This window comes from Felis catus, chromosome A2, assembly GCF_018350175.1.
Source record: "Felis catus isolate Fca126 chromosome A2, F.catus_Fca126_mat1.0, whole genome shotgun sequence".
Taxonomy (NCBI): Eukaryota; Metazoa; Chordata; class Mammalia; order Carnivora; family Felidae; genus Felis; species Felis catus.
In genome coordinates this window covers 118,676,200-118,687,082 of record NC_058369.1, presented here as the reverse complement: position 1 = coordinate 118,687,082, position 10,883 = coordinate 118,676,200, and the positions used below count along the sequence as shown (strand labels likewise).

The 10,883-nt window shown below is 36.5% G+C and overlaps 1 protein-coding gene across 5 annotated transcripts in view; it reads left to right on the top strand.

The window, feature by feature from the left end:
• SKAP2 (src kinase associated phosphoprotein 2) overlaps positions 1–10,883 on the top strand; it is a 180,678-nt gene that overhangs the window by 1,238 nt on the left and 168,557 nt on the right. For all 5 annotated transcript variants that reach the window (XM_045052528.1, XM_045052526.1, XM_006929265.5 and 2 more), the window contains exons 2-3: positions 8,146–8,251; positions 8,848–8,873. In XM_045052528.1, coding sequence (XP_044908463.1) covers positions 8,146–8,251; positions 8,848–8,873 — 132 coding nt within the window. The remainder of the gene's footprint in view (positions 1–8,145; positions 8,252–8,847; positions 8,874–10,883) is intronic.

Below are 10,883 nucleotides of genomic sequence, written 5' to 3'. Positions count from 1 at the left end.
CCCTTAATATCTGACATGTGGCATTTTAAATAGTAAGTTGCTGTTATAGCAGTGTGAGACCAAATCTCCTAATATGCTGTTTTGCTGGTTAGCATCATGAATATGATCAAGAGAATAAAACCAGTAGTGTGTGAATGGAGACTTATGTTTGAACATGATTACAGGGTGATGAATGCATTTGTGGTGGTATAGTATTTTACTCTAAGAATTGCTTATTGTCATTAATGGGTACCACTAAGGGAGATAGAAAGAACTGTAAAGACTGATTTAAGGCAGCTTTTATTCCATTATATGAGAGTTTCACTCGAGTACTGCTTTTATTTTACGACAGTTAACATTTTCATTGTTACACCGCTGGAAGTGTGTGTTTAGGATACTATTTTAATAACCAGACCAGAGAAGTGTTTATCATTATTCCAAAAGTAGATGGCACCACTTTCAGGATTTTCTAGGTGTGAACTTTTTGAATTTAAGAACTAAAGTGCAGACCTCTGGGTGCACCCCTTTAAAGCTTGAGAGCTCCCAACAGTAAGCAGTTTGTTGTTTGAGTCCATAATCAAACATTTGCACATAGTATGATTTATAGGTTATGAGACTCATTATTCTCTGATCCCCATAATTACAAATATTTCGTGTGGCCCTTATTTTTGTAATTTAGTTGAACGCTTAGAATTACATAATATTTAAATTCTCTCCGAATGCTAACTTCCTTTATTTCTCTTTAGTCAGTTAATATGCCTGCATAATGTCTGAAATGAGTGTCTTAAAAGTCATCTTACTGTTGTTTTCATTTTTTCACATGAAAGCAAGCCACATATTAAAACACATGAAGTATTAAAAACAAATAGTAAAATACTAACATTTTGGAGATTGTAAATTTGGCTTATACTTTATTTTCAGAGGACATTTTTAAGAGGTATGGATATGAGAAAATATCTATTGTCTATCTATACTTTTTAAAGAAATGAAGCAAGTGAACCAGTGTTTTTCAGTTTTCTTTTTTTAACTCATCATTCAAATAAAGTTACTTAACATTTTATGTTTGACTGTAATTAAAATCTTTTGGGGGTAGGAAAGGTGTCGGGAATAAACGTTCTCTGCAGCCTTTTCACAGTTTCCATCCGAAAACTTCTGTTGGGGTTGTACATGATTATTTGCATAATTCAAATGTGTTGGGTAACAGCACATGGCTAGATTTAAAAATTACTAAAACTCTACAGGGAGAGCATTGGCTTACATTTTAGAGATTGCTGGATTACCTAGTACTTTCTTTGGAACCAAGAAGGAGATTTTGGTAGCCGTGGTTGTAGTTAACAGTTGAGCTCTCTAACAATGAATTCATGGTGCTGTGCTAGAATTCCAAGCCAGAGAAGACAAGGAACTAGACTTTTCAGGCACTTGAAATCCCTTGCCTACAGAAGAAAAGGATATCAAGTCAAAAGATAATGCCTATCAAAATAACATTGCTTTGGACAGTTCCCTTTGTGTTTCGTGTGCCTATTTTCCAAAGCGTTATATGTCCTCTGTGTCAAATGTTTGACATTTCAACTGCTTGATTGCGCTATAGGTGCTCAAAGGTATTCTTACCAATTTATATTATTTTCTCTCTATTTTTCTTTCTGATTGTAGCAGTTTTAGGCTTCGATATTTGTTCCCCTCTCCTCTCATTTCTTTCCCTCTAAAACGTTCTCTCGAAATGCAAAAACCCATAGATGCTATCATTCTTAACTTACATTTAATGATACTCTTGGAAAAGTGGCTGTACAGTTTTGACTGTCAGCGATTTATATTTCTGTGGAATCAGTATATTAAATCTTGAAAGCCTATGCTCCTTATAAAAGCGTTGTATTATTCTTCTGTTACATGAATAGAGAAAAAGTTTACAGATTTTTTGTTAAAAGTCAATTTCGACCTGCCATGGGCACTACAGGCAACCTTTAATGTTTTTTTTCGCAACGTTGGAAGGAGAGGTTTCGCCTGGATAATTGGAAGCAATGGATAATTCCAAATCTTGTGCATTTAATCTTTTCCTACATCCAAATATTTTGACTAGGGCTAACAGCAAGAATAATCTTGATTTATGTGAGTTTTTCCTCCAGGCAGGCAGGAAAGTGAGAGGAACTAGAAGCACTGGCCCCCAACCCCCTTCATTTGTTTAATCACCCTTTGAATACTGGAGCCTTAGTGGTTTGCAATCAGATATTCCCATTCATTCTCATACATTTGTTTTAGGACAACATGTTTAAAAAGGAAGCCTGTAAGAGGATATAAGTTCCTTTTTATTAAATTAGAAAATGACACCAACGTTAAAAGAAAAACATAGTGGTTGTGAGGACTCTGAAAAATCAAAACCAAACCAAACAAACAGTAAACAAAGTGGCCGGATCGTTTCTGCAATATCTGTGTGAAATTTTTTCACACGGCAGACTTGGTTAGAAATATTGCATTTTCCCCTACTGGGGATTTCCAGAACTCTTTTTTTTTTTTTTTTTAAGCTTCACACATTAAAATCTATACAGAATGCAGTTCAGTTGAAATAGAGGGAGAATTTTTTCAATGCTGAGAATAGTGTGGTTTGATTTCCACCTTTCCTAAGTTCTGTTTATAATTTGGTCAACATTTTGGGTTTATTTTTCCTATGAGAATTATTTATGGTACGTCTAGTGTCCCATAATTTCCTTCTGGGGCATTGGCTGAGTATGTAAAGGGAAGAGTGCCACCTACTGAGTCACCAATAGTCACCTACTTCTTTAGCACCTGGATTTTCCTACAGAGCAAGAATAAGCCTGCCCTATTTTGGCGGTAATAGCTAATGAGCATCAAGCTGATATGAAGACATTTGATCTCAAAGTGAAATCAGACTGTGACACCTCTAAGGTTTTCTCTTCTAGAAACAGGAATACGTGTTTGTAAGCCAAGGGATCAAAAATTTTAAATTTCTTGTATGGGTCAAATAATGTAGATGAATTAAGATGTGATACTAAAAAAAAATTATTTGCCTCTATTAAGCATATAATATTCTACCTTTTTTTAGGAGGGGATCTTTGGCTGACTTGTTTTCCAACATCGGTTTCCATTGAAAGTATTTTTTATCTCAGATTACGAAATAAAGCTCTTGGTAGTATGTATGATTTTTATAGTTATTCAACCCAAGTTATCACTGGCTTTCTTTAATAAAAAAAAAAAAAGGAATCTAAATATATTGAAAAATGAGAAGTCTATAAAAAATTTCCAAATGAGTTTATCTCTACATTACCAGCATTAAAATATTACTAGAAGGAAGATAGAAACAACAGCATTGGAAAACCCTCTGGTGATTTGAAACACAGTTCAGTTGTCTCTCATAAATTTAAGATTAAGTGTCATATATGGGTGATAAAAGTGGCATAGGCTAGTTTTTATATACTCATTATTCACTTAGTTTGTCTTTTTCAATTAAAGCCAAGTCTATCTTTTTCATTCCACTGAGTTTACATTTCTTTTTCAATCACATACTGAACACATTACAATAGATGCTACCTAACAGTGAATCTAGTGTAAATCTCAGACTAATCTGTTATTCACTGTGGCTTCTTTGAAAATGAGTGGTAAAAAGATTTTGATTATTATAAGGTGTTATTTATCAAGAGTCATCTTTTAGAGGTGAAAGATGTTCATCTGTATTCTTCAACAGCCCAGTTTTCAATCAGAATAAATCATTTAGCCTCCAAAGCCAATTTTGAAAATTTTGTCAGATGATTGGATTCTAAGACTTAGGAATGTTTTACTTATTGTACTATGAGAACTCCTTGTGCTTGTTCACATTTCTTCTTCCATGTTTGGAAAATTCACAATATAACCGTAACCTGTAAAAGTGCTAGGTAATCAGGAGAAAGACATTGATTAAGGAATCAATAACTTTTCAATTAGCCATTTTCCAACTTTGGGCATTGGCTCCATTGATCTACATGTGCCCCGTTTGATTGATTTTTATGTTTTTACCAGTAGGTGTTTGGTCAGACCATACACCTCCCTTTAGCTGAGAAAAAAAGCTTATTTTATTTTATTTTATTTTATTTTATTTTATTTTATTTTATTTTATTTTATTTATTTTATTTTGTTCTGATGTCAGCCTAAAGTTTGGCTGGGACTCTTACCATGGTAAGTTTAGTAATAGTACCTTCGTGAATTCTTAGTGAAGCCTGGCCCAATTCATAAAGTAGAGAAAGATGTGCAATTAAGTAGTAAAGCCATTTGGGGGTGAGGTGTAATTGGTTTTACACTTATGTTATTGATCTGGGGCTGAGCAAATGGTAGTGGACTCAGTCCCATACAATTCAGGCCAGCACAGAGGCTGTGTGTGTGTGTGTGTGTGTGTGTGTGTGTGTGTGTGTGATGTGTTAGATACCTGTCCTAGCCACTTGGGCTCTAAGGGAAGACATGAGCGGTAGGCAGTTTTTCTGGGGGTCCATATGTACAGAAAAAAAAGGGTAATTGGAGTACCATTCGATGATTTGGGGTACGCTGAGTGTTTGCCTCTTAGGGGTTCCTATGGCTTTTGAGAGATTTTTAACTTCAACTGCTTGAAGATTGCTGAGCCAAGACATGATGTCATCTTTTCATTTTGTTTTCAGACGTTAATAGTTATCTACAGAGCAGTTGTAAGTCTGATCTCAGGGCCCTCTCCCCCAGATCTTTACAGTTGTACCGGGAGATAAGGTTTATTCTTGACAGTGTTAAGGGGTAACAGGAACAAAAATCACTACCACATTTACAGTCCCTGGGATAACTCTTTCCTTGGTGATGACTCCGGGGCAGAGGCTGATGGAGATGGGCTAATTCTGGGGTTAAGTACCAGCGGCGCTGACCCGAGGTCTGTGTGGCCGCGGGCGGGGCGGGGGCGGGGGTGGGGGTTAAACCTGCTGCATCGGGGCTCCTGGGAGCTGCGCATTCTCCACGCGAGCCGGGCGGGTCCCCACGCTTTGGTGACTGCGTGAATGGAGACCCCTCCCTCTGAGGAAGAGGAATTCTAACTCGCCAGGCCAAGAGGCTAGCGAGGAGGCGGGCTGACCTTTTCCTGCAATCGAATTACGGCTGTTCCCCGAATTACAGGCAGCCTGGAGTCAGTGAAATCTACATATTAACCGAGGGACACGACCCCTAAAGGAAGGTAGGAGAGGGCTAACACGCTTGCCAGTTTATCGTTTGCAGGGCTACTCAGGGCACAGTCAAAAGCTTCAAATCTCTTTTCCGACCAGCCGGAGGAGCGCTTGATTTGTCCAGGACTTTTATTGGCCGCTTTTGAAATATTACCCTGGCTCTGAGCTACAAAGCCGCAGATCCAGTCGCGTTTGTCTGGCGAGGGCGCTACCCCAAGCCCAGTGCTCCCTGCTCACAGCGCCCGTGACGCGGACCCTGGGGTTTAACAGTCGGGGGGAGTGGCGAGTGTTTGAGGACCGTGGAGCCGAAACGTCTCCCAGGAAAGCCCGAGTCACTTTGCAGCGCTCGCCCTGTCTTTGCGCTGGACGAACGGGACGCCTGCTTCCCGCAGGGACCCGGTGGAAGGTCCCCCGCGCACCCACAGGGTGTCCGGGGCTCGGGAGAGGCTGCTTGGTTCAGTTCGAAAATAAATGGGCACAGTGTGGATTTTAAGAAATAGCCCGGAGTTCAAAAACTTCAAAACCGACTGAATCTGTGGGCACCAACAAACTAAGATTTCAGGAATCAATTCCACTTTCAAGTTCCTAACTCATTTGTTTAAAAAAAAAAAAAAAAAAGAGGGGAAGACAACCCCCCCCCCCCCCCAGAAAACAGCAAAAACAGTTCTTACACTTTTCACGTCTCCTTGGAAAATAATTTATTTTAAGAAATCGGTGTTTATTAAATCTTTTTAGTTGCCTTAACCCCCCTTCTGGGATTAATTTAAGAATAAATACATCAAACCTGTAAAAATACAGATCTTTTTCCCCCGTGCCCGATCTCCGAATCTCCTCCCCCTCAACAAACAAACAACACGGATTCTTCCTAGAATCACACATTCTTTCAGCAAGCATTTCCTCATAAAATAGCATGGGTCAGTATTTTAAAAATATTTGGGGGGAGTGTTAGGAAACCCTAAATAGAGCATTGCAGCTTTTTAATGTTTTCCGAGTTTTTATAGAACTGAAATGACCTCTTAAAGAAATAACTCTTGGGCTGTAATTCCTTCTGTTACTGCTTCCAGAGATTTAAAATAGATCCCGTTTGTTTAAATTTGGATTGTATAATGAAAATGTAAAATAGGCAATTAAATACTTGTGGGTGAGGGAATTAAAGACAAACACTGAGTGAGCGTCACATTAAGCAGACAATTCACCAATCATTGTGCAAGAGCTTCTCCCAAGTATTGAGTCCGGTTGGAAGAAAGAATCAACAGCAGACATGCTGCTCCTTCCCTTATTCCACTTTGTTACCAGATTCATTCTAACCACCTCAGAGAAGCCAGTGATCTTTTCCATTTCACCTGATGTGTGAATGTCCAAAGGTTGCTTGTTTCTCTGTGTACAAAAATTAAAGAGTTTAGGAGAGAGTGATTTAAAAAAAAAAAAAAAAAGTTTCATTATTTTGAACTCACTTTAGAAATCTGAGTCTAATTTGCACTGGTTATGGATTATGCCTCTATGTCCCCTTCAAAATATGGACCGCTCCATATTTTGTAAAGAGAAGCTGTGACATTTTGCTTTCATTTCATCTTGATACTTACTTGTAACATTAGCCATTAATGGACGTCAAGCCAGAAAGCTATTTAAAAAAATTATTCCAGGATTAAATTTTAATTCTTTCACTTGTCATACTGATTTAGTGAAAAATTACCTCTATACATTTATGATGAATATATGGGATAACAGTTTAATCAACTTGCTTATTGGATCAAGATACTTTTGTAACCAAGAATTTAAAATCGATTATAACATTCTATCTCAAATACTAGGTTTTAAATTGTTAATTATAAGTACAGTTGAAAGACTGTTATACCGCTTTGAATTAATTATATATACTATTATTATATGCTTTTATACTATCTTTTTGTCAGTGTGAGTTAGGAGACAAAGTAGTTAAATAAATAAAAAGAAAGTAAAATATACCCACGTCTTTTCAATATGAAATATGGATGGTTTACAGTCATACCTACTTTAAAATTTTTTCATGGTCCATTATATTAGATATCTCAAAGATTTGAACTCCTGAATAAAAATTAAAGTTGCATAATGTTTCATGAACAATAAGAATGGGGCTATTATAAAATCAAACCAGTAAGGATTAGTTGGAATCTTGTACTAGTGAGAACTAGAAAGCAGAATAATTCACAAGTTTACTAAATTTAAAAAAAAAGGAGGCTCTGTGGAAATGTTATATGAATCTGTGAAAATCTTATTTCTAGGTTACTATATTTCTAAATAGTGGACAAATGTATTTTTGCCACTTCCTAACTTTATTTAAAAAAATATTTCCAGGTGGTAATACCAAGGCAAGAAGCAAGAACACACAAAACCACACAACAGAGGTTTTGGGTTTTTTTTCCTTTCAATTTTTGAAGGTGGCTGGTCAGAATGGGTGGAGCAGGTAGGAAGGAGGGGGGTTTGATCTGGGAATCTTGGTTAGAAAAAGGGATTTAGTTTTTCCTTTAAAACATCAAATATTGCACATACCTCAAAATGGATTACACTGGGAAAAACAGGCCCTTGCCAGAGACATTAGTTTATATCGATATTATATTGTGAATGACCTGTTCACATAGGAACTTCCCAAATATTATAAAATGATAGTAACACATGCATAAAAGCTCTGTGCTTGCTTTTATATGAGAGAATTTGTTTTATGGGGCACCGTAGTTTATTAAAACTTGTGCGCTTCTCCCCGGTTTAATGATGCCAAACATCCAAATAGCATTTGCTGTGCTAAGCATAAGTAGAGCATACAAATTTTATTAGCTAAGTGGTGAACAGATTTGTCCAACTTAGTATTTGAAACATATTTCAACTGTTATGCTTTGGATTGATAAATAACTGTAACAAATTGTACAGATATTAACACTTATGGGTAGAAACAATCATTGTCCTATTTGTCTTCACAAAAAATGATTCTTTCCAATAATTTGTATCCTGTTTCTTATATTTCATGGTTTAGATGTTGAAACATTTGTAGCAGACACACTGAGAGGGGAAAATTTATCCAAGAAAGCAAAGGAAAAGAGAGAATCCCTTATTAAGAAGATAAAAGATGTGAAGTCTATGTAAGTCACTTCCTTGCCATTTGTTACTTATTTCTTACTTAGAAGCAACTTTGTAGTTAACATTTTAATAAAGAATTATCACAGAATTAACTTTTTGTATGTCCAATTTAGTTGGTGTTAAATACTGTAAAGACAAAATATATGTCCTCTATAATAGTTTTTAAAAACCGACATGCTTATCATATTATCCTTTTTTTTTTTTTGTGGATGTTCTTGATTATATATTTTTTCTAAGCATGCTACCAAAATCCAACTGTTCGTTTTGATTTTTTGAGGGTGTATTGGGTTTACGTGCTAGGACAAAGGTAGCTTGAGAATTTTAATATAAATACCTCTAGATATGGAAATGAGTAAATGTATGTGGTGCATTTTAAAGATTCTGATTTTACTACTCTAACTTCAGTCTTTAAAAATACTTTTATTATAAACCCATAAGCCTTTTGGAATTGTCATTTCAGGATGGGAAGTACTTTTTCTCTAAATGTGTGTTTATAATGCAGATTTTAAAATAGATTTGAATTATTGCCAACAAACAGACCTTGTTTTGGTTTGTCAACCCTCATTTTAAAATATAATGTTCTTGCTTTCTTTTCCAGCTATCTTCAGGAATTTCAAGACAAAGGTAAATTTTCAAGTTTGTCAGACTTGACATTTTATTTTTCTTATGCAGAGGTTCAGTAGGGTAATCTAACACATACTGACATTTGATAGTTGGGATCAAAATTTAAATTTCCATATTGTATACCTAGACTTTCAAGATGAGAGTGCGAGCTCCCCCTGCTGAGAAAAAAATTAAAAAGCATATCCAGGATCTACTCTGCACAATCTGGTGCAGACATCTTATGTATTTGCTATCCTTAGGTGTTAATGTTTCTTAAAGCACGTTGTGGCTGAAATGTGTTAAGAAAAGGATATACTTGCAGTTACGCATGGAATGATTTGGTAAAGCACAGGCGAAATACCACGCCAACACCATTTGCCACAGCAGAGATGATTTTATAGTAGCAGTGAGCTCAGGAGGGCCTGGGGCCGGCTGTTCCGAGGTAATAATGTTTTTACAGGACAATTGCCTTAAAGACAGTATCAGTTTATGTCTGGAAACACGGACAAAATTTTTTCAAATGATTTTTTTTTTATTATCATTGTGATTCTTTTGATGTGAATACGTGTATGCTATGGAAATGTTCAAAGAAGGGAGTTCAGTTTGATTGGTTTGAAATACTTGAGCGTGCGGGTAACCTGATTGTCTTCCTTTAGATTTGAGGGTTGGTTGTTTAGCATGTTGCAAACCAAAACAAGAAAGGCAAAGGAAGTTACTACTTTCACGTCTTCACTTCTGTAAGGGAAACTGGGTATGGCCCTTACTTCCAGGATGCTAATTCATAGGTCATGACCTGAAGCCTGGGGATGCTGGTATGAGGGTCACAACATGAGGTCAGCTAACCTATGTGAAGTTAGGATCTGGGTCTGGGAGGAAAACAGTATGGCATCTTCTAACGAGGGTTAGCAGACACCACAGAGTAATTCATACCTCTGCCAACTGAGAGTAATGACGGTTTCGGTAAACCAAGAACTAACCAGACAACCCTAAACCCAAATAGTTAAAAGGAAACCGTAGTTTCTTTTCACATTAAATCGTCAAGATCACTGTGATTGGAGGGAATGAGATTTTTTTTTTCATATGGAAATCTTTAACACTATTAAACATTTTTTTTTAATGTTTATTTATTTTTGAGAGAGAGAGAGAGAGAGAGCATGTGCACAAGTGGGGGAGGGACAGAGAGAGAGGGAGACATAGAATCCGAAGCAGGCTCCAGGCTCTGAGCTGTCAGCACAGATCCCGGTGCGGGGCTTGAACTCACAAACCAGGAGTTTTGTGAGTTTTGTGAGTTCATGGCCTAAGCCAAAGTTGGATGCTTAACCAGCTGAGCCACCCAGTTGCCCCAGAAATCTTTAACATTATTAAATAAAGAAAAGAGCAGGAAAATCCTCTTCCCCACAAATACGTACTTCTTTGTACTCTACAACCAGTCTTCAACTGTGGGCTTAATCATACTGCATTTTGCTTAGTTGAATATAGAAATAATGAATTTATACATTCTTATTATAACTTTTATACAGGGCACTGTTTATAGAGGAATACTAGATTTCAGATTCTGTATTAGACATATTTTGTTCTGGTGATTATTTATTAAACTCTCATTGTGACTTAATTATTTGTACATTAACAAATTTTAAGCTAAGAAAGCATGATATGAAGTCATTGTGTAACTATATGATTCAATAATAGGGTAGGAGCTTGTTCAGATGTATAGATATTACTGAGATATAGTCTTTGTTTCTAAAGAGAATGGAAATTTGTACAGTATTTGATAGAAAGTGAAAAATGAGCCTAGAATAAGAGTTCAAATAACACAGAATTCAGAGATTTCCCCATAACCATTTTTCTCTAAGTCATTTATAGTTTAATATTCCTATATTAAGTTAACTGATCACCAGGAGTGCCTGCTTAAAAGTAAGCCTGTGGATAAATTAGGTGTATACCTTGGAGAAATACGAGATGCTGAGTAATTTTATGCCGTTATACCTTCAAAGTATATTCAGCTTTGTTCTAAAAACTATTTCTGTAGTT